At 44.1% G+C, this 24,807-nt stretch overlaps 1 protein-coding gene across 2 annotated transcripts in view; it reads right to left on the bottom strand.

The window, feature by feature from the left end:
- Positions 1-4,443: 4,443 nt before the first annotated feature.
- Positions 4,444-24,807, bottom strand: part of ARL2 (ADP ribosylation factor like GTPase 2) — a 30,946-nt gene continuing 10,582 nt past the window's right edge. Inside the window, exons 4-6 of one of the 2 annotated variants that reach the window (XR_003943786.1) lie at positions 10,756-10,836; positions 6,872-6,992; positions 4,927-5,010 (exon numbers count right to left, since the gene is read on the bottom strand). Coding sequence is in view for 1 of the 2 variants with exons in the window: in XM_030218604.1 (XP_030074464.1) it covers positions 4,876-5,010; positions 10,756-10,836 (216 nt within the window). In the remaining variant the exon portion in view is untranslated. Of the gene's footprint in view, positions 5,011-6,871; positions 6,993-10,755; positions 10,837-24,807 lie in introns of both variants that reach the window. The other variant, XM_030218604.1, reaches the window with a different exon arrangement.

Below are 24,807 nucleotides of genomic sequence, written 5' to 3'. Positions count from 1 at the left end.
TGTACTTATGTTACAGAAGTGACTGTTTCTTTCCCACCTGAGCTGTGAGGTAATTTTTAGTCTCAGTATGGGAGCACAGAGGTAAACAACTCTGTCCTCAGACCCTGTTCAAGGCTTCTGAGCAGTTAATTTCCTGAAGTGACAAAGTGTTTAGACAGTTTTAATATTTTATTTCCATTTTACTCACACCTTTTTCAGTAGTAGCTCAAGGTGAGTTACATTCAGGTATACTGGATATTTCTCTGTCCCAGGAGGGATCACAATCTTGGTTTGTACCTGAGGCAATGGAGGGTTAAGTGACTTGCCCAAGATCACAAGGAGCAGCAGTGGGGTTTGAACTGGCCACCTCTGGATTGCAAGACCGGTGCTCTAACCACCAGGCCACTCCTAGAAATCACTGGGGAATAGTTTGAGAGTGGGAGACTTGCCCAGAGGCACTTTAGACCCAGTTGGTGGAAAGGAGGGTGCTAGTATAGAGCACAAGCAGCATAGGAGCCAACGTTTCAAAATTATTGGGGGTGCTAAGCCCAGTGGAAATAACCCCTCCCTGGACACATTCAATTAATATTCTCTATATTGGGGGTGCTAAAGCACCCACAGAGTCGGCTCCTATGACAAGCAGCAGGTGCAGGCAGACCTGAGCAGTGATGGGGACAGATCCTCTAGGTGGCCGCAGGGTTAGCCCCAGGCGGGTGCTAGGCGTTCCATGACACACTGATCTGCTAGTCAAATGGCGGTATACCAAGTTTTAAACATAAACATCACTCTCTCCCTCTGAAGGTCCAGTCTGTTTCTCTTACTTTCTCTCTTCCTTCTACACTGGGGTCCAGCATCCCTCCCCCCTTCCCTTTCTGATTGCTCTCTTTCCTTTGCTCTACCCCCTTGGGTTCAACATCTCTCACCTTTTCTTCCCCAGGCTCTCTCTTAATTTTGCCTTGACCTCACCCTCCTCCCTGCAGACCCAGTATCCCGTTCTTACTCTGCTCCCTCCTCTCTCATCCCCATCTGGGATCACCCCTTTCCACCTCCCCATAGGTCCCAGCATTACTCTAACCCCCCTCTCCCCCCAGCCCTGAAGAGCTGGCGGCGGGCCTGCCAGCAGAGGTAGTAAGCAGGGTTGCCAGGTGGAAAATTTTTTTCCAGCCCGATGGAGCCCAAAAAACAGCCCAAAACCCGCCCAAACACAAACCCCGCCCCTGACACCCCCACCCCCGCGTCATCAACCCCGCCCCCGCCGTCATCAACCCCGCCCCCGCCGTCACCGGCCCCGCCTCCCACATCACCGGCCCCGCCTCCCCGTCATCGCCCCCGCCTCCCACGTCATCAGCCCCGCCTCCACGTCATCGGCCCCGCCTCCCACGTCATCGGCCCCGCCTCCCACGTCACTAACCCCGCCCAAAACGTCATTAACCCCACCCAAAAACGTCACTAACCCCGCCCCCCCGCGGCCGAAAAAACCGCCCTGAAGGCCAAAAACAGCCCAAAAAACCGCAACCCGCGGCGGGTCGCGGAAAACCGCCCAATTGGGCGGTAAAACCGCCCACCTGGCAACACTGGTAGTAAGATAAAGACTGTCTACTGGTGCCACCAGGGCCTTTCCACTGCTGTGGCCTGCCTCTGTGATGTCACTTCCTGTGGATAAGACACAGCAGTGGAAAAGCCGTAGACAGTCTGCTTATCTTGCTGCCTCTGCTGGCCAGCCATCACAAGGAGTGGGGGGGCGTGCAACAGCAGGTAGCTTTGGGCATTTTGATGGGCTCACTCAATGGTAGCTATACCTCTGATCTAACAGTAGTATTAGCAACATTTTACTCCCTGAATTCAACTTTTAAGATTTCTTCCCCTGAGTTGTACAGTACTCATAGCATATGATAGATCTGAATCAAGAATGTGTTTTTTTTTTGTATCAGATTTATGTCTTTGACATGTTATGGATACAGACCATACCAGTTTGCCCAGCATTTGCCTTACTTCCCAACTACTGCAGTTGCTGTCAAAGCCCACACTAGCCCATCCTGATGTGTTGCCATATGTGACACAGACCATGGAAGTCTGTCTGGCACTGCTCTTACTTCCCCACTGTTTGACTTACTGTCTAAGCACCAACTCCTGCCCATCATAACACATCAAAACCCATGAATGAGGTGGTTTAGTTATTTTCATACCACCCTCTATTTAGGGATCCTCTGTATATCCCATGCATTTTAAATTCCGTCACGACTTTTGTCTCCACCGCCACCGGAAGGGCATGTAGGCATTGTATAATTATGGTACAGCCAGAGACCCCCCCCCCCCCCCCCCCCACTGGAATGGTGGCGGGCCCAGTCATAGAGCTCAGGCCATTACAGACCTTGGCTGAGTCAGAAATCTGATGGCTGACATAACTGGGAGCTTACTGGAAAAGTATGGCCTAGTTTGTAGCCCGGATTGAGGCCTAAATAAGCTAAATTAGGAAAAGTTAGGTCAATAGATATGGAAACAAAATGGAGGATTTCAGCACAAAATGGAAGCCGTATCTGTTGCAAAGTGGAATTTTCTGTAATGTAAGTTAGAAAAACAAGTTGAGAAATGAGACTTTCCTGTGAGCAGGATTGTGGTCTGCCATGGTGTGAGAAAGGAAAGGTGTGGCTGGATGCAGGGTCTTGCTTAAGATTTGTGGTCAAGCGAGCTAAAGACAAAACCATGTTAGCAAGATAGAAGCTACTCATTAGCATGAGCCAATCAATGACAACCATGACATTAGCATAGATCCAATCAGGTATATCTACTGTCATATTATCCATATCCTGAGGGCACCTATAAAAATCAGGGTATTTCCTGGTTTAAGTTAGAGAGAAAAGGGTTGCCACTCTCTCTCTCTCCAAGGGAAACTAATGTGTCCAGCAGAATTGACAAATTACCTAATTGCTTTCCCTTGTAAAACCTTTAATTGGTAAGAGAAATTATAAAAGATTAGGAACTAATTAACACCTGTTTGCAGCTGGATTATTATATTCCTATAATTGATTGTACGTGCCTGTTGTCAATCACTGATTTGACTTGTATCTTGGCAAATAAACTCCTCATTCCAAATGATGATTTGTGGGCTTCACTTAATGATGAAAGGCTGTAAGTATAAATGCTTTTTTGCTGTTTCAGGCTATCTTTCGCTGCATTGTATAACTTGTAATCTAAATCCAGTTTGTCATAAGGCTGGTATCTTTTCCTTAGACCTAACGTCTCTCTTAGTGGCAATTCCTTTTAGAACATCACAACTCCTTGATTACCCCAGTACTAGTGCTATTTAGAGATGGAGTCAGATTTAAGGTCACTCCAGCCTTCTTGGGGGGGCTCGGGACCCCTAAATTTACAACAGCATCCACAACCCTCTCTTTGAAAAAGTATTTTCTGATGTTACTCCTAAGTCTATCACCCTACAATTTCAATTCATGTTCTCTAGTTCAACCTCTTCCCAGTCTCTGAAAAATATTTGTTGATATATTACTAATACTTTACTAGTATTTAATTATCTGTATCATATCTCCTCTATCCCGCCTTTCCTCTAGGGTATACATATTGAGATATTTTAGTCTTTTCTCATATCCAAACCCCATACCATTTTGTCACCTTCCTCTGAACCACTTCGTCTTTTTACGACCTTAGCAAAATAGAGACTCCAAAATGAACACAATATTCCAAGTGGGGACTTACCAATGACTTGTAGAGGGGCATTAACTCCCCCTTTCTTCTGCTGGTTACACCTTTATGCAACCTCAAAGTGCCCTCCCCCCCCCCCCCCGGTGGCCAGTGTGTCATCTCCATTTCCCTTCCCTACTCTCAATCCTCAGGATCTGCTACTGCCGCCACCTGCCTACCTCCTTCTATGCCAGCCCTAAGCTTAAAAATGAGCACTGGGTGGAGCAGCATACAGGGCAGGAACGAGCGAGGTTCATTCCTGCCCCCAAAGAGACCACTAGACCAGCAGGGTTTCCTAATATGGGGAGGGGGCATTTTCATTTTCTACAGAAACTGAGCTGCCAATTTCAGTCGCAGATTGGTTTCAGCAGAAACCAAAAATTTCCGAGTTCTGTCAGGCTCTAATCGCAACTCAGTTTCTCAGTCTCCACTTGTTAGTAGTATGGCAAAAATCTGAGTAACTGGACTAGTCTGGTGGAAGAGAAGGAATCCCTAGTTATATCATACTACATAACTGCTGTCGAAGTATGACTATCCTGTACCCAGTAACTGATATTTGCTCTGTTCAGCAACATGTTTAAGGAGTTATTTCACTCTGTGATGGTTACCTCACATCCTCCTCCCAAGCTATTTTGTTCAGGATTGTAATATTTCTCTCTCACTGCAGCTATTCACAAAGAACACCTTGCTCCTGATCAGTATGTAAGATTCCACAGGAACCACATTTCTGGAATTTTTGTTTAAACAGTTTTACCAAGAATAAGCAGGTAAAGTTTTAAATTCAAATTTTTATTTGCAAAAAAAAACAAAACAAATAATGTCATAGTATTTAGATAAACCATGTCATAGTCTGTCCTTCCTCCCTCCCACTCCAAAAAAGAAATCCCTGCAATGGCTGTAAGTTAAGCAGATATAGGTAAGAGCAGATGTTTCATATCATTCTAAAAGCACCATGATCCAAGAAAAGATGGGACACTTCAGCAGAGTGCTGCATTAATAATTGACAGAGGCTCTGATAGACAGCAATCAGTCTTCAAAACATCGCTGCACGAACAGAGACATGAGTTTGCATCTGCTGTCTACTGCCAGGATCTGCAGGTTTCATAAAAAAGCAGTGGAAGATAAAGTAGATTGGCTTAAGCCAGTAGTCCTAGCTGCTTATGAACAAGGAACATGTGTGCCCACCAAGCTGTCTCCTGATCATTCGGCAGTAAATATTCGGCTAGAGATGTCATCAAGAAGCCAGTCGATGCCCAGTAGCAGATTCTCCCCAGTGATGGCGCTACATCCCTGGATATACCAGTGATGGGTCTTAATGTTGTCAAGTTCCAGAGCCTATAGGACAGCAGAAAAAGTGTGAGTGCGAGAGAGAACATCTTAAAATCATATTTCAGCAAAATCAGCTGTTAAAAATACATATGTATGTTTGGGAGTGGAAAGAATTATTTAAAAGCATTTATATTCAGCATATTCAAAAGTTCTGAGCAGATTATAATAAAAAAGAAAGAAATACTTGGTTAGGATAAGGGGATTTTGATATTATTTACTTCCTTTTTGAAACAATTCACTCAAGAATAAGTAAAACATAGGCAACAGACAATTACAGCAGTAAAAATATTCTAATACAAGATATGGCATAAAATGCTACATTACAATGTCAACACAATATGCAATAAAAGTTTAAAAGACTGCATAGGGTGTAAGCAAAGATGGAAAATCTAGATAGATAAGATAGGGTATCAGGAGTAAGAAAATAACAGGACTAATTTAAAGAAAGCTGTACATGAAGTCAGAAAGGTGCTTCAACATTTATCTCAGCTAGGATACGAGTGGTCCCTATTACAGTATGTGCAAACAATATTACTCCTTGTGTGTGTTTGACTAGAAAGTTAATTATTTCTTCCATTAAAGGCCTGGGTGAAGAGCCAAGCTTTCACCTGCTTCCTGAAATAGAGATAAGTCTTGTGTCTCTTTGCGGATGATACCAAACTCTGTAATAGGGCGGACATCCAGAAGGGTGTAAACAACATGAGAGATCTAGAGTAATTCGCAACTAAAATTTAATGCTAAAAAATGCAGGGTCATGCACTTGGGTTACAAAAATCCAAGGGGACAGTATGGTATAGGGGGGTGAAGTACTTTTGTGTACAAAAGAACAGAACTTGAGGCTGATCCTATCTGATGAGCTTAAGGTGGCCAAACAGGTAGAAAAGGCGATGGTCAAAGCCAGAAGGATGCTCAGGTGCACTGGGAGAAGAATGACCAACAGGGAAAAAAAAGAGGTGATAGTGCCCTTGTGTAAGTCTCTGGTGAGACCCCATTTAGAATAGTGTGCAATTCTAGAGACCACACCTGCAAAAAGATATAAACAGGATGGAGCCAGTCCATAGGGTGGCTACAAAATTGGTCAGTGGTCTCTATCATAACGTGTATGGGGACAGACTTGTAGACCTCAATATATATACTTTGGAACAAAGGTAGTAGAGAGGGGATATGATAGAGACATTTAAATACCTCTGAGGCATTAACATACAGGAGGTGAGCCTTTTTCAAATGAAGGAAAACTCTAGTATGAGAGGGCATATGATGAAGTTAAGAGGTTCTAGGCTCAAAAGTAATCTAAGAAAATACTTTTTCACAGAAAGAGTGGTGGACACATGGGTCGTGGAGACCAGGACTGTGTCTGAATTTAAGCAAGCATGTGACAGGCAAGAGGGATCTCTTAGGGAAAGGAGGAGATATCGATTACTGAGGATGGGCAGACTGGATAGGTTATTTGGCCCTTTAAGCAAAGCTTTTCAGGAAGTGCATTCCAGAGTATGGGGGCTATTCCAGAGAAGGCTCATTGGTTGGTATCATATCATGTGATCTCCTTTGGAGAGGGTGTGGTCAGGGATACTCTTTGGGAGGACCTTAATTGGAGGTGTGTAGAAGGAGATTTAGTGCCCACCTTTCCAGTAGTAGCTCAAGATGAGTTATATTTAGATACAATATGTATTTTCCTGTCCCTAGAGAGCTTACAATTTAAGATGCACCTGAGGCAATGAACAGAAGGTTAAATGATTTGCACAAGGCCACAGGGAGTATCAGTGGGATTTGAACCTGGCTTCCATGGTTCTTACCCACTGCTCCAACCACCAGATTATTCCTGCACACAAACTGAGACATGCAGATAGATTTTCAATAACCTACATACCATAAACACTATAGAAGAAACTGGGTGAGATGCAAATGGTCAAGACGCTCACAAGAGGCAGGGCAGGTACAGTGCCTTGTAGAAGTCTTCACATTCCTGTGCATTTTTCACATTCTGAGGTCTAGAAATACAATTCAAAATGCAATAATTATGAGTTTGTTTCATTGATCTGCATAAAACGTACTCTACGCTTTCAGCATGAAAGAACAATTATTGGAAGATTCAAGATTAACTAAAAAAAAAGACTTGACTGCATAAGTCATCATGCCTCCAATTTAATACTTTGTGGAAATCGTGAGCCATTTAGGAAATGTGTTTACCAACTTTGCAATTGGATGGTGCAGTTTTTGCCCTTCTTCATGACACAATAGAGCAAACTTTTTCAATTTGGCTTGGGATCCACTATGGACTGCAGTCTTCAGGTCTTATCACAGATTTTCTTTCAGATTCATGTCTGGGCTTTTTTTCTTGCTGAGCTGCTCCATTGGTGCTTTTGCTTTGTGTTTAGGGTCATTATCCATTTTCCCTCATCCCAGTTCTAGGTCTGCCAGTACTTTAACCATCCACCTTTACCTCGATTTTCACAAACCTCCCCACTAGAAAGTTGCATGGTAACAAAAATCTAACCCGTCCCCGTGGGAATCTAACCCATCTCCACCCGTCCCTGTCGCAAGTAATCTCCTCCATTCCCACCTCTGGCCCACCCAACCCCGCTGCACTGCATTGCACCTCGCCGCACAGTCACCTTGACTCCCCCTCCCAAGAAAGCCAGATTCTATAATGCATTTTCTTCCATACTCTGCTAAATAAAAAAATAAAAATAAAAAAAAAACCCCGCACATTTTCAAAAAAAGCAAATCCATCCATGAGTAACATGTCCCCCTCTCCTCTCATCCCATGTGCTCTATTTCCCCTTTTCCCTTCCCCTTGCTCCCTCCTCCCATGCACAACTCCATCCTTCCACTTCCCCTCGCGAGTCTGCCACTTGAAGTTTCGGCAGCCAGTTTAAAGAAACAGCAGCAGAAAAAGGAACGGATTAGCGGCAACGGGCAGGAAGAATGGAGATCTTTCCAGCCCATTAGACCACCAGGATGTACTGAGATATGTTTGGTGTGGGCACAAAGGGCTAGAGAGGAGGGGAGACATCACTCAACTTGCCTACACTTCCGCGGGATCCCGTTAACCTCGTTCCCCTGCAGCTCTCTTCTCCCCACTGCTGCACAGCATAAGGCTATTACCACAATGCTTCAAAGTAGGGATGGTGTTAGCAGGTTGATATGCTGTGTTTTGTTTCATGCCAACAATGCTTAGCACTGAAATCAGAAAGTTCCACTTTGGTCTCAGATAATAAAATCTTCTCCCAGATGTGCAGTGTGTTCCCTATTTCTTTGCAAAGCTATATAGTACATCATATGGCTTTTCTTCAGCAGTGCCTTCTTTCTACCCTCCTATAAAAGCCATGTTTGTGGAATAATCTTGACATTGTTGAACAGTCAACATTATCCCCAGTCTCATGGAGAGACCTCTATAGTTCTTTTAAAGTAATCTTAGTCCTCACAGTGACCTTCCTTATCAGTTTCCTTAACCCATGGCTGGCTTTAGAACAAGCCTGATTGAAGCAGTGTCTTCATAGTGCCAATGTGCAGTGAAACACCTGCCAGTGTCCCAACAGATATTTATACAATTAAGTTTTCTTACAGTCCTCTCCCATGTTGCACCTTTATCCCAGAGTTCTTTCAGTAGCTCCATGTTCAGCATATTTAGACTTTTGCGTCACATTGACTTCATACAACAGAAACTGCATAACCGAGTTAATTTTGGTTTGCTATGAAAGGTGTGAAGACTTGTGCAATACATATCTTTAGGGTTCTTTTTAAATACGTTGACATTTCTATAATTATTCTTTCACATTGGAAGTGTTGAATATATTATATAGACTTGTGAAAAAAATCTTACTTTAATGCATTTTGAACTGTATTTTTTAGATAGCAAAATGAGAACTTATAGTACTTGTCAATTGTTTATTAGAGCCTGAATGCCACCTTATCTGGTGTAGAGGTCAAAGCGGTTTACAATTCAAAAGTAGAAATTTCTCATAGAAAAGGAACGCCAATTGAGTAATACAACAAACACAAGATTTACAATACATAAAATAAAGCACATCTAAAACATATGCAGGAAGAAAATACTAAAAAATATTTAATCAGAAGTCAGTCCCAAGTAATTACTCTGTGAATCATGTGGAGAGAGGGAGAAGATCCTCAAGTACCATAAAATGCAGTCCAAAACCAAGAAAATGTGGCAGAAAAGAAAAACATTTCCCTTCACTTTTGGGTGCCACAGGCCTGATTAGAATTTCCAAGCACACCTGGACAGTTTGCCTATACGTGTTACATCTTACAACTCCAGATAGAAGTTCTCTTTGGCACAATGCAAGTTCTATGGCAAGCACAGGCAGAAAATCTGAGATTGAGGATCATGCTCCACATGGCTTGGCTTAGGAGTGAAGTTCATTCCTGTCATGGATGGTATGTGCACATCAAACCCATCTGAAGAAATTGCCCCCAAGAGGAACTCAACTCACATCTGGCCCACCCGGCCTGGCCCCCAAAAGCTTATTTGAAAAAGTGTGTTTTAAGAGCAGACTTAAAAGATAATTCAGCGTGTAAGAAAAGAAGTTAAAGAAGGAGGTCATTCCATAGAGCTTCTGCTAAGAAAAAGACAGAATGGGGCTCATTTTCAAAAGAGAAAAATGTCCAAAAGGTGGCATAAATCTGCATTTGGATGTTTTTTCTACAAAAACATCCAAATTGGTACTTTTGAAACCAATTTTTAAATGTTTTTCTATGAAGTCCATCAGAAGTGTGTCCAAATCACAAGGGGTGTGTCAGGGCGGGATCTGGGGGTTCCTAACATTTGGGCATTTTTCTGCCATAATGGAACAAAACATAAAACATCCAGGTTTGTAAATTGGAAGTTTTGGTCTAGATCTGTTGAAGAAGCCAAAAAAAAAAAAAAACCATTCCCTAAATGACCACTGGAAGGAATCAGGGATGACCTCCTCTTACTCCCCTAGTGGTCACTAATGCTCTATCTCCAAAAATTGTGATTAAAAGCTTCAGATGTTATACTCAGGTCCCTTAGAGCAGCATGCAGGTCCCTGGAGTAGTCTGGTGGTGGGAGTAATGCACTACAGGCAGGTGAACCCAGGCCCATAGCACCTGTTATGTAGTGGAAACTGTGAACCCTAAAAAACTCACCAGAAACCCAATGTACCCATATATAGGTGCCCCCTTCACCCATAAGGGCTACTGTAGTAGTGTACAATTGGGAGTAGTGGGTTTTGAGGGGATCAACAGTGAGATGTGTAAAATAGTAACATACACAGTAACATAGTAGATGACGGCAGAAAAAGACCTGCATGTACCTGGGAGCATGTGCCCCCTAGGGAGCCCCATTGCTCTCCTGGGATGTTTGTGTGGCCAGCCTACTAAGAATGCTGGCTCCTCCTATATACTAATGGCTTGATTCTGTGTGGTTTTCACTTGGGACATTTTTTTTATTTTCAAAAATTGACCAAAAAGATAAATGCACAGAGCACAAAAACATCTTACAAATAGCCATTTTTGAGAGAAAAAAAAAAGAGATATTTTTCTGTTTTGAAAATGACTTTACTCCCCACTTGAATTCTGGATGTTATTTGAAAGGGTACCCTAATGCCAAACATTGTTTAATTGCACTATTATACACTCAGTGCAAATATCAGATAATCTAGCTTGTTGCAGTGGAGGTGGCCCATGAGTGATGGTAGAGGCCTGATGCACCAGTTCCCTTGCGCCTGCATAGCTCTGAGAATCCCCTCCACCCACAGAGGCAGCTCTTACCTCACGGATGGTGTCCTTCGTGAGTGCTCCAGGCAGGTCCTGCTTGTTGGCAAAGACCAACAAAGTTGCTCCAGCCAATCGCTAAAGGGAGAGAACAGAAAGAAATGCTCTCCAGAAACCCATCATATAAACCCTTTAGTATCATCCCTGTTTCATCTATAGATCTCGTACTGTACTATCCTCCTGTGGCTGAGACCAGGATGCAACTTGCACTTCATAGCCATTTTTGATGCTGCGTGACCCATCTATGTGTCACTATTAGACCAGCACATTTTTATTTTAAAACACAAAGGAGCCCTTTTCTAAAGCTTAACATAGGCTAATGGAATTAGTCTGCACTAAATGCTAAGAAGCCCAATTCTGTTTGTGCATGCTAAGCTTTAAGATTTAGTAAAAGGGCCCTAAAGTCTTACAAACCACTTCACTTTACAGCCTGATGCTCATTACAACACAGATACATGGTTTTATTTATGTTCAAGCATAGGTATAGTAATTACTATTCACATGCATGCTACATAGTAGCAAATCTATTTAATAGGTATCCTGCTCTTATAATTAAACACTCCAGACAACTTTGTATCCATTTTTACACACTTATGATCTGTTACGATAGAGCCATTTCTACCACGTTTCACCAGTATTTTTCAGGTGTCTACTTTTAGAAGTGGGTTACTGATAACCTTGTGCATGCAGACACTTATTAAAACTTTTTTCTTTTTAAGATTTCCTGTTTCAACAAACAAAATTGTGAAGTATGCTCTAGCTGGGACCTCGCTCCCTGTATTTCTAACCAAAACGTCTTAACCTCTCCGCATCCCTACCAGATATGTATAATTGACCATACTCTGCATCCCCTACAGCAAGCAAGGCTCAAATTGCTGAATTTTGGAAAATATAATGGGTACCAGTAAGCTCAGTGTAACAATTTATACAGTTTTGTGACTTTTATTACAGAGGGATTCATACACCAAAATTCCTGCCAGACTTCCTTATCAAGCTTTAACAGGAGAACCTGATTCTAATATTATATATATGCTGCTTTTTAGCTCCCATTACTCCCTCACCCATAACTGTCTTGTCTGTCTGTATTAGATTGTAAGCTCTTTTGAGCAGGGACTGTCTCTTTGTATCAGGTGTTCAGCACTGCGTGCATCTGGTAGCGCTATACAAATGCTAATAATAATAATTATATTAACATGTTACTTCTTTCAATGTCTCCTTGCCTTGTGTTTTGATAAAGTCTTAATGTTTTTGATACAGGATTATTGTATGTTGGGAGATGATCTCATTAGTTTCCCCACTCACTGCCTTTTGGACTTGTAGATAAAAGAGTAGTGTGTATAAGCTGGAAAATTTCAAAATTTCCCATCTCTACTCAGTAAATGATCTAAAAGTGGCTCCCTTCCATACCTGTCCTGAAAATTTAAGCCCAGCATTCTATCACTTATGCATGTCTGGAGAGAAGACTGTCAGGGGTAACTGAGTCAGCATAGAGATACGAGAGAGAATTTCTCATTTTTGTTTCCTATGTTCTTGATAGCTAATTGTTATGGCCACAAAGTAATTAAACAAACCATTTCTATTTCAGAAGCCTGAATAAAATATATTCAGCTCATTAAAAATCAAGACCAAATGACTGTCAGCATGGTTTAATGGTGAGGTAGAACAGGCGGTGAAAGGCAAAAGAGCATCTTTCAGAAAATGACAAGTAGACCCAAATGAGGAAAACAGGGATGCACATAAACGGTGCAAATTAGATCTAGAACAGTAGTTAAGCCAGGTCAAGAGATACTTTGAAAAGAAGTATGCTGTTCAGGCAATAACTAATTCTAAAAACCTTTTCAAGGGAAAAGGGGCAGATCAAAGACGGCATCTAGAGCTTCTGAGTTTGTCCTTTTTTGGGGGGAGGCTATTTTGTGCCATGCCAAAAGCATAAAGGTAGGCTATGTTCCCTTGTCCCATCACAACTCAACTTACTATGGGGGATCGGCAGCTGTCAATCACTGGCTTTATCCAGCATCAGCCATAATTGGGGATATCCATGAGCAGGGGCTAGGGCAGATCTCCTGCCTGGAGAAGGAGAAATTAGATCTTATCTGCTAATTTGCTTTCCTTTAGTCCCTCCGGACTGGCTCAGAATGCAACTGATGGGTTGTGCACACCTTCCAGCAGGTGGAGACTGAAAACTCTGACTCTAGAGAGCGCCAATAAGAGCCTTGGCTAACTGTAACTAGACTCAATATTATCCTAACAAAGCAGAAGAAGAAAGGCGAAGAAACAATCTGTCCAACCAGGAAACTTGAGCAGCCACCCAGGACGTAGTCCCATTGACTAGAGGCCTCATGGGAAATGGGCCTGTACCATTGCAAGCATAACTGTGGAACACAAACTAACTTGCATTGTCCACTGCTTTTTTTTACCAACAATAAAAACTGCAAACACTCAAAGCAGCTCCATGGAAAAAACTAGACATCATTCCAACAAGCACCGAGTGGGAGGAATCTGGGCCGGTCCGGAGGGCCTAAAGGAAAGCAAATTAGCAGGTAAGATCTAATTTCTCCTTCCTTAGCGTCCCTCCAGACTGGCCCAGAATGCAACTGATGGGAAGTAAAAAAAAGCAGTATCTTCATGGGCGGGACCCTAGCAATCCTGCCGTGAAAATGCGCGCACCAAAAACAGTTTCCTGACGACATTGAATATCTAACCAATAATGTTTTGAGAAGGAATGCAAGGAAGATCACATGATCGCCTTATAAATCTCCAACGGAGGTACCAGGAAACGCTCTGCCCAGCTTGGCCTCTAGTAGAATGGGCCTTTACTCCCTCTGGGATAGGTTTCCCGGAAAGCAGGTAAGCGGAAGCAATCATCTCCTTAAGCCACCTAGAAATGTTAGGTTTAGATGCGGCCAAACCTTTCCGGGAGCCTCCAATCTACTACTTATTTCTAAAGAGCTACTAGACGTACGCGGTGCTGTACACTTGAACATGAAGAGACAGTCCCTGCTCGACAGAGCTTACAATCTAACTAGGACAGGCAAACAGGACAAACAAGAGATAAGGAAATATTAAAGTGAGGATGATAAAATAAGGGTTCTGAACAAGTGAATAAGGGTTAGGAGTTAAAAGCAGCATCAAAAAGGTGGGCTTTTAGCTTAGATTTGAAGACGGCCAGAGATGGAGCTTGATGTACCAGCTCAGGAAGTCTATTCCAGGCATATGGTGCAGCAAGATAAAAGGAACGGAGTCTGGAGATAGCAGTGGAGCAGAAGGGTGCAGATAAGAGAGATTTACCCAGTGAACGGAGTTCCCGGGGAGGAATGCAGAGAGAGGTGAGTGGAGAGGTACTGAGGAGCTGCAGAGTGAATGCACTTATAGGTCAATAAGAGGAGTTTGAACTGTAAGCGGAAACGGATAGGAAGCCAGTGAAGTGACTTGAGGAGAGGGCTAATATGAGCATAATGACATTGGCGGAATATTAGTCGTGCAGCAGAATTTGAACAGATTAAAGAGGAGAGAGATGGCTAAGTGGGAGACCTGTGAGAAGCAAGTTGCAATAGTCTAAGCGAGAGGTGATAAGAGTGTGGATGAGGGTTCTGGTAGTGTGCTCAGAAAGGAAAGGGCGAATTTCGGTGATATTATAGAGAAAGAAACGACAGGTTTTAGCAGTCTGCTGAATATGTGCAGAGCAGGAGAGGGAGGAGTCGAAGATGACCCCAAGATCACGAGCTGATGACACAGGAAGGATGAGAGTGTTATCCATAGAAATAGAAATCAGCAGGAACAGATGATCTGAGCATCTAAGTTCTTCAATTGTCTTCAAATATTGCTTCAAAACTCTTCTGATATCCAAACACCGTAAGCAACGTTGATCCTCTGAACTGGAGGATGAACTTAAAACTGGTAAAACTACTGATTAAGACATATGAAAATGTGACAATATTTTAGGGAGAAAGGAAGGAACCAGGCGCAAAACTACCCGCTCTTTAGAGAATTCCAAAAATGGAGACGGACAAGAAAAAGCCTGCAACTCCTAGTTGAGGCAATGGCTACCAAAAATACTGTCTTTAAGTGTTAAGTCCTTCAGAGAGCAGGATGCCAAGGGCTCAAAAGGAGGCCTAGTAAGAACTGACAGGACCAGATTAAAATTCCAAACTGGAAACAGAGCCCTAGGAGGGTGAAGACACACCCCCCCCTGAAGGAACTGAGAGACACATGGATGACTGGACACGGCCTTACCCTGCACATGCCCTCTAAAACAGGACAGCGCCACTATTTGAACTTTAAGAGAAGCAAGCGCCAGACCTTTATCAAAACCATGCTGCAAAAAATCTAAGACCTCAGCCACCGAAGCACGAAACGGGGCAATGTCACGATTGGAACACCACGCCTCGAATACCCCTTAAGTTCTGATATAATTAAGAGAAGTAGAACGATGTGACCTAAGAATCGTGGCAACTACATTGGCGCAGTAACCTCTCTTCGTCAACCTAGCCCTCTCAAGACAAAATCGAGCCAGGTCTGGATGAACCACTAGTCCCTGCACTAATAGGCCGCGAGACTCTGGCAATCTTAGAGAAGGGCCCACGCAAAGGCGCAGGAGATCGGCATACCATAGCCTGTGAGGCCAATCTGGAGTTATCAAGATCACCAGACCCCTGTGAGCTTCGATTCTTTGAATTAGACGTCCCAGAAGAGGCCATGGAAAAAAGGCATTCTATACATGTTATTCCTGGAATTGTGGATTTTTCCCAAGTCCATAAACCACTACTAAATGGACTTGGGAAAAATCCACAATTCCAGGAACAACATGTATAGTATGTTTGTACATTTGGGAAGCTCGCCAGGTGCCCTTGGCCTGGACTGGCCGCTGTCGTTGACAGGATGCTGGGCTCAATGGACCTTTAGTCTTTTCCCAGTGTGGCATTACTTGTGTACTTATAAGAAGCCCCGACGGCCAGGGCTGGAGCAGAACATCTACCCCACTCGCTTTATGTCTCGCCTTCAACTGAAGTATTGAGGAACCTTTGTGTTGAGATTTGAGGCCAAAAGAGCCATGACAGGAAGCCCCCAACAATCCATAAACCACTCGAAACGCTGTTGTTCCGAGAGCCCATTCTCCCAGATCCAGAGTGTTATGGCTTAGAAAGTCCACCTAAACAGTTGCCATCCCTGCTATGTGAGACGCCGAGATAACTGACAGATGACTCTCTGCCCAACTTATGAGCTGAGCTGCTTCTCTTTCCAACAGAAGACGTCTTCCCCCCCCCCCCCCCCCCGCCAACTGACCTAAGCCACCGCCGTGGCATTGTCCGATAGGATGCTTACTGGCTTGCCTACCAGCAAAGGGCTTCCAACACTAACAGAATCGCCCTGGTTTCCAAGAGGTTGATCGAGCAGGAATCCTCCATCCGAGACCACAGGCCCTGTGCATACTGACCTTGACAGTGAGGTCCCCAATCTTTGAGGCTGGTATCCGTTGTGATCGCTATCCACTGAGGAGGGCCCAGAGGCATTCCCTTGGTCAGGTTGGGTGTCGGAAGCCAGCAACGAAGGCTGGTGCATTCCAGAGTTATCACAGGCAATGTCATCAATAGGGCATCCCTCTGCAGGGACCATCTGGACAGAAAAGACCTTTGCAAAAGGCCTCATATGCACCCTGGCCCATGGAACCACTTTTATCATTGCTGCCATAGAGCCCAACACTTGAAGATAATCCCTTGCACAGGACCTGAATTTGGGCCTGCAACTTGTGAATCCTGGACTGGGGGAGGAATACTCAACCCTGAGCCATGTCAAAGAAAAACCCAGGTAGTCGAGGGTGTGAGACGGAGCTAGGCAACTCTTGAGAAAGTTGACCACTCAACCTAGGGATTACAGAAATTGAACCACTCGACCCGTGACCTGCAAGCTCTCCTGATATGATTTTGCTCTGATCAGCCAATCGTCCAGATATGAACTAACTAAAATGGTGTCCTTCCTGAGACACCACAATCATCATCTTCGTGAAAGTGAGAGGAGCCATACCTAGACCGAACGGAAGAGCCCGAAACTGGTAATGCCTGCCTAAAACCACAAAACAGAGAAAACGCTGATGCATGGGCTGAACTGGAATATGCAAACACGCTTCCGTCAAGTCCAGTGCAGTCAAAAGCTCCTCGGACCTAACCACCACTATGACTAACTGAAGAGTCTCTATATGAAAAGGGGAGACCTTAAGAGCCCGACTGACAGCCTTGAGGTCCAAAATTGGACGGACAGTTCCCATCTTCTTTGGGACGACAAAAGGGAATAACGACCTTGTTTGACTTCCAAGGAGGGAACTAGACAAATAGCTTGTAAGTCGAGAATCCTTAGTATCCCGCACCGTACCCACCTTGAGACATGAGTGACAGGGAGCTTCCAGAAAGGCATCTGGAAGATGCCACAAAAATTCTAAGGCACGCACTTCTCTAATAACCTCTAGCACCCACTGATCGGTGGTAATCTGGGCCCACCTCCAACAGAACCGTGTTAACCGAGCTCCCACAGGAATAAGAGGCTGGACCTGGACACACTCATTGGGCAGGATGGGAGGAGGACTGGAAAGAAACTCCTGACTCACGGCCACCTCTGTGAGTCCCTGAAAGGACTGACCTCTCTGAAAAAAATGGGACTGCTGAGCCGGAGCTATTCTTCCTGGCCTATACTGCTGAAAATCTTGCCCACACCCCCAGACATTGGGGAATCTCGCGACCCCCGGGCTCTATCTTCAGGGAGCCGAGGCACTTTAGTACCTCCCAGACTGCAGACTAACTTGTCCAAGTTGTCTCCAAAAAGAAAAAATCCACAAAACAGGAACTTACTCAACTTCGACTTAACGCTGCATCTGTGAACCAACTGTGCAACCACAGTGTGTGTTTAGCGGCTACACTTAAGGCCATGGATTTGGACGAGGCTCTCAGCAAATCATATAAGGTGTCTGCCAAACAGGCAGAGCCCATCTCAATTTTCGCTACTTCAGCATCTATCACTGCCAAATCACCCAATGCTCTATCCAAGACTTGCTCAGACCAGCGGAAACACGCTCTAGCCACCAAGGAACTACAGACAGCTGCCTGAACCACCAAAGCGGAGACATCAAAACTGCTCTTTAAGACAGCTTCCATACGACTATCTTGAACATCCTTAAGAGCTGTGCCTCCATCCACGGGGACTGTATTTCTCTTAGAAACCGCCAAGACCACTGCGTCAACCACAGGAGGCCTAAGAAGGGACTTTTCAGCATCTGGAACCAGATAGAGACTAATCACAGACCTAGTAAGCCTAAAGGGGGAGTCTGGCACATCCCACTGAGCCTGAATAATGCAGTATTCCTAATATCCTGATGCATAGGAAAGATTTTACCTGGTTTTCTACCGTTCACTAGAAGATCCACTTTACAGCTCTCCCTCCTCAAAATGCAAGGTAGTAGCCACAAAAGACCATTATTAAATTGACTTGGGGAAATTCCACAGCTTATTTCTGGGATAGACCATTATTAAATTGAGTTCGGTAAAATCCACTACTTATTTCTGGGATAAGCAGCATAAAATGTACTGAACCTTTTCGGGATCTTGCCAGGTATTTGTGACCTGGATTGGCCACTGTTCGAAACAGGATGCTGGGCTTGATGGACCTTTGGTCTGTTCCAGTGTTGCAATACTTATGTACTTAAGAAATAAGCTCTTGCAAATCTTCCTTGTGGAAAATATGGACCGCAGACAGGAGAAGAGGTTCCTCACCCAGTTCCATCATACGTAGGGTTACCATATGGCTCCAGAAAAAGGAGGACGGATTGAGCCAGCCGGGTTTTACTTCCATTGCTTTCCATTGAAAGCAATGGAAGTAAAACCCGGCTGGGTCAATTACTTCCATTGAAAGCAATGGAAGTAAAACCCGGTTGGCTCAATCCGTCCTCCTTTTTCTGGAGCCATATGGTAACCCTAATCATACGGGCCTCTTCAGAGATCATACCTTCTCCCAAATAGTCAGCTCCCTCCAAAGAGGGCATATCATGATCGGAAAGCAGATCCTCCTCGGCCCCTGGGACACTTTGCAGGCAGTGTCTGCCTCTCCAATGCGGTACTGTGCCGCATAAAGGCTCTATACATTTGTAAAACAAATTCTGGCGGGACACCCCCTCCCCCCAAAAGAGGGCCCCAAGGGCACCAGTAAAGCTACATCTGCTTGCTTTAAAACTGAGGACTGCAGAGCAGGAGGATGATCCGGCGGCAGTGCATGAGTTAAAATACAGGTCTCGACGGACTGGCTTCCCCTTCATTATCAACGGCGGTGCAAAATTTGCATACCCCCCGTAGCCACAAGCCCCCGCTGCAGACACACTGAACACCGTCTGAGCTTCTCTGTCATGTCTGCAATTAAATGCACTGGCGTGGCTGTTTCACTATTATTTATTTAAACTGTGTGCCGTAGAAAAATCAAAGACAGAAAGAAGGATGCGCCACAGAGGCAAACACAGAGTGCCCTGCTTGTTCGCACCTTTTATATATTTATTTTTTAAGCGGCTGCCTCTCCAAAAGCCATCAAACACTCTTCCCTTGGAGAGGTTGAGGCCCGCTAACAACCTGCAGGAAAGCTAATGCACATCAGGGAGAGGATAGGGGGGAGGGACCCAGCCACTCGAATGTGACACCCGCGAGGCTTCAGGAAACCCCCCCGCGGGTCTTGGCCTTCAGAATTGCAAGAAACACCGGGGCACAGAATAAAACACCACCTCAAGGAAAACCTAAGACAAACACTACTAGACACTGAAAGGACTCACTACCTCCCACCTGCTGGAGACTGATAATACTGAATCTAGTTACAGTTAACCAGGGCTTTTATTGTCTTCTCTTTAGAGTCAGAGTTTTTAGTCTCCACCTGCTGGAAGGCATGAACAACCCACCAGTTACATTCCTGGCCAGTCCAGAAGGACGCTAAGGAACAATATTTTGCTTAGCCTGTCAGGACCGGAGGCTCCCCTGGGACTATGAAGGAATATGGAAGCACAGCTGGGAGGAGAGGTTGAGCAACCTACCCTGAATGCACGGCTGAGGGAGAACTCTCCTCATCTGCTTCTGCGACGGTGACAGTAGTAGCATTGGGAAGTGCAGAAATGCCATGCCCAGTATAATTTGCCACCGAAGAAAGTGTAGATCTTCTTCCACAAAAGCAATGTTGGTTGCAACAGGGGAAATTTGTCATCTAGAGTGGTTCAGGTGATAGTATAATCTCAAACCTCTGGATCATGCAAGGGAAACCATGTTTCATTCCATATGGAGAGCTCTGGAGTCTCCATACCATTATCTGTTCTGGGTTTGTCATTGCTTCTTTGCAATATTCTGCTAGGATTGGAAATCCAGTTCAAAGAACAAATCTGTTAAGACTGCTGAACTGGCTACCAAAATGTCAGCCAAAAAATATTGAATCCTCTATGTTTCAAGACAAAACGGTGGTTCATAAGAAATTGGAGACCCTACATAAATTTTACTAGACATTTACATTTAAAATTGTTGAATTTTCTTTAGTGATGCAGTTCAGGCACTTTATTATGATCCTAAGGCTTCGGTGTGAGCCAATGGGATAGAATACGATCTCTTTAATGTTTATAAAGGTACCAGGCAAGGCTGCCCATTCATTGTCCCCTCTTATTTATGCTGACTTTGGATGGACCTTTTCATAAGACAGATCTTGAACAATCCGGAAATAAAGGGCATCAGAGTAGGGCAGTCTGAATTTTAAATTTCAGCTTTTGCAGATGACCTATGGTCCATCTAGTTCAACCTAATAAATCTCTTCCAATATTGCTGGAAGTATGAGAAAACATGGACATTTTTCAGGTTTAAATATGAGCAAATCTGAGGCCTTGCTGACATCTCACCAGGAAGAATGGGAAGGGCAATTCCCATTACGCTGAGCAAATGATACCTTTAGCTATTTGGGTATTCAACTTATCACTGACCCTAAATATTTATACTACTAGTAAAAAAGGCCCGTTTCTGTTTGAAAAGAAACGGGCGCTAGCAAGGTTTTCCTCTGAGTGTGTATGTTTGAGAGAGGCTTCTGTTCCTGCTGCTGTGCATTCCCCGTGTTGTGCTGATTCGCTGCTCCCTGTATCGTGGCTCCGCCCCTCTCCCTTCTACTGGCCAATCTGGTGTGGGTTGTGTGACATCACTATTATCTACTCCAACTCCAGATCACCCCCAAGGGATCCACGGTTCCAGGCAGCCTCAGAATGTTGGAGGTGAGAATTATTATATAGGATAATATTAATTCCCTTTTACAACATACATGACAGCAATAGGCAATTTGGAATTTCCACTGTCCATATATGGTAGAATAAGCTTGTAACAAATGACTATTTCAACAATGGTTTTATGTGCTACCATATATTTCAGTCTGGATATTGCAAAAGGATCAAGAAATTGTTAAATTTTGTTGGAAAGGGAAAAAAACCTAAAATGAAGATTGACTTAATACACGGTAACTGCTCCTTAGGGAGCTTGGGACTTCCTAATATGCATACTATAATTTAGCTGGCTTTCTGTGACATCTTAAAAATTGGTTATTGGAATCTGAGAATTTTACTCCTTGGAATACAGAATGGGAATTATTTATGCCTCTGCATCCGATTTACCTGTTACATGTTTCATCTGGTAAATTACTACATTTTTTAAAGCACGTTTTGCTGAAACCCTCGAGAGATACATGGAGGGCCCTGATGATTCTATGGCAACACAGCATAACCAAAGCTTGTAATGGACACTATATAATCTTTCCTCTCCTTGATCCCCATTGTAATTGAAACACATGTACCTTATTCAACCACAGTATCACCTGTATTTGTTTCTTTACTGGACATGGCGAATGCCTTTATGATACTATGAGGCATATTTTCAAAGCACTTTGGGAAGCTAAGTTCCATAGGTTTCTATGGAACTTTGGGAGGCTAAGTGCTTTGAAAATGAGCTTGCATGTAAGCCACATTGAGTCTGCAAATAGGTGGGAAAATGTGGGATACAAATGTAACAAATAAATAAAGATGTGGAAGTGCTGGAACTGCGGAATGGGTGAGAGGCGGACATGTGAGGGTGAAGGGAAGAGACGCTGCACTGGACATGCAGAAGGTTGGAGGGAAGGAAGCGAGGGGATGTTTTGGTTGGGGTGCAGTGCTTCTGGGTGGGCCTGGGCCCACCTGTAGCTACACCCCTGGAGGAGAGGCAATACAAGACAAACGTGGGAACAGGGGCCAATAAAGGCACAGAAATCATATGGCAAAGAGAAAGTGAAACTTGCTGATGATGTCAGCAACTGTGAAAAAAACACACTATAGTAAAATTAAAGGAACCTCACAATTAAATGCCGAACACAACCGAGGAGAAATGAAAACTGAAGTAGTTCTGAGGACAGTACGGCTGTAAAGGACTGGGGGGGGGGGAGAGATGAAGACAGCACAGGAACCCTCACATATACTTAACCAAATCTTGATCTCTATGTTACAGCTATCTAGACACATGACTCTGTTGGATATCACCTTTGAGTGTGCATGCATTCTCCTGTGCTGTCAATAGAGAAGCAGTTTTATATTTGAATTTTCATTCCCAGGACATTGCTTTGAATGGAAATGTTCAAATGACTGCAGAGATTAGCAAATGGACCCAGAAGAGGAGGAAACAGTTCCTAGCCCTACATCAGGAAGTCTCCTTGCTGGGGGGGGGGGGGCTTTCCCTTTAAATGTCTTGTTGGTTAGAAAATAGGCAGAACATTTTTTTATGAACCACTCCAATTAAGATTTTTCTTGAGGGGAGAGGGGGTATCTTCTGGATGAAGTATAACTCTGGCAGAATGTATAAGTGAGGTGTTTTATATCCCTTTCATTTTATTTATGCCTGGGTCCATCTCCCTATGGTTCTTTCCAGGATCTTCCTCATGTAATGATCGTAACTGCATCTAGTTCTAGTTTATTACTGCCTCTGATATGATAGATGTTTAAATACTTAAAAAATATTGATATGCAAAGAGATATTAAGTTTTACCTGATAATTTTCTTTCCAATAGTCCTTCCCACTATTCCAGAACCTGTGGGATAGTTGTGTCCATCAACCAGAAGGCAGAAATAGAGAACTGAAAACTGAGCTGAGTCATCTCTCTTGGAATCCATTCCAGCTCCTCAGTATTTACATAGACAAGCAGCAAGGATAAACTCAGAATAAACACAACAATCTTAAACAACTCGCTAACCTAACACCAACCAGACAAGTAAACACGTGTGGACCTCTCTCATCTCTGGACAACTTATAGAGAACAAGAGATATGCAGGAAGCACCATGCAAGGTGCCAGTCATTATCTGACCCATTACTTTGCACTGACTAAAACATCTCAGAAACCTCAGGCAGGCCTCTGGAATAGTGGGAAGGACTAATTGAAAGAAAAGTATCAGGCAAGACCTAATCTCCTTCATGTAAATTCCCACTATTCCAGAACCTGTGAGATGCTCAAAAGCAATCTTTAGAGTGGGTGGGATCCTAGCACCACTGCCCAGAGGACTGAAGTCCCAGAACTGGCTTCTGAACATGCTACAACATTCAGCCTACAGTGTGCTTGGCAAAGGCATGCAGCGTCAACCACATCGCTGCCTTGCAAACATCCACCGGAGACAGTAAGGTAGTCTCCACCCAGGATGTTGCTGTATACTTCGCAGAAAAAGCCCACAAGGCCTGAGGAGCCTGCTTCTCTGCAAGTAAATAAGCTGATGTGATAGTCTCCTTCAGCCATCTAGCAATTGTGGGCTTGGAAGCCATGAGGCCAAGCCTCTGTTTACCAGAAAGCACAGTCTGTCTGTTTTGCAAAACTCAATTTGTGATTTCCAGATATCTAATGAGGACACTATGCACATCAAGAAGCTTCAAGGAAGAATACTGGAGCCTCTTTGTCCTCTCTGCAAAAGTACAGAAGCTCCACAGATAAATGGTTGAGATGAAATGCTGATACCACTTTGGAAGAAAAAAAGGAAATGTGCACTAGGAGGCATATTTTCAAAGCACTTTGGGAGGCTAAGTTCCATATGTTTCTATAGAACTTTGGGAGGCTAAGTGCTTTGAAAATAAGCCTCTAGGAGACCCCTCCGCCTCCAAAAAACAAAGAAAGGGATCTCGACAACAGAGAGCCTGAAGCTCCAAAAGCCTAAATGCCGACACAACAGCCATGAAGAATGCTGTCTTTTAATGTAAGATCTTTCAAGGAGGCCTTCTGGAATGGCTCATAAAGGAGGCTTCTGCAGAGCCTGAAGGACTAAATTAAGGTTCCACTCTGGACATGGCGTATGAAAGGGAGGCTTTAAGTGGCCCACTACCTGCAAGTCAGCCCCTGAAACAGGACAAAGCCGCAACCTGAACTTTCAGAGAACCCAAGTGCTAATCCTTTCTGAAGAAATGCTAGGATGTAAACGATCTGAGCAGAGAAGGGAAGAAAGTGCACGCTCAGAACACCAGTCCTCAAAAGTCATCCACTCTCGAATACGACCTGGATGTACAGCATTTCAGCTTATCCTCTGGCAACAGCTGTTGCTTAGTTTCCCCCAGTTCTTTCACCAAGTTACTGAGATCTGCTCCAAATAGCCACTTGCCCCAAAACAGCAGTTTAACTAGATGTGACTTTGATGCTGCAATCCGTTACCCAATGCCCAGAGTTGCTGATGTGCCGTGACAGCCACAGTCATATTGAAGGCCGTAACCAATAACATTTCATAAATAGCATCCACCCAAGTACGCCAACCCCACTTCCATATGGGCGATACGGTTCCCATCTTGTGTTGCCGATTGCTGATGCCACTTGAGGCATGCTCTTGCCATGAACGAGATGCACAATGTCGCTTGAAGGTCCAAAGAGGCCACTTCAAAGGCTTGTTTCAGTGAGCCTTCTAGCTTCCTATCCTCTAGGTCTTTTAGGGCAATGCCCCCTTCCACTGGCAAGGTGGTCCTCTCAGCCAATGCCATAACTAGAGAGTCCACCCTGGGAAACTGTAATTTATCTAA

Source organism: Microcaecilia unicolor, chromosome 11 (genome assembly GCF_901765095.1).
Source record: "Microcaecilia unicolor chromosome 11, aMicUni1.1, whole genome shotgun sequence".
Taxonomy (NCBI): domain Eukaryota; kingdom Metazoa; phylum Chordata; class Amphibia; order Gymnophiona; family Siphonopidae; genus Microcaecilia; species Microcaecilia unicolor.
The sequence above is the reverse complement of the archived record's forward strand: the minus strand, read 5'-3'. Positions and strand labels throughout refer to the sequence as shown.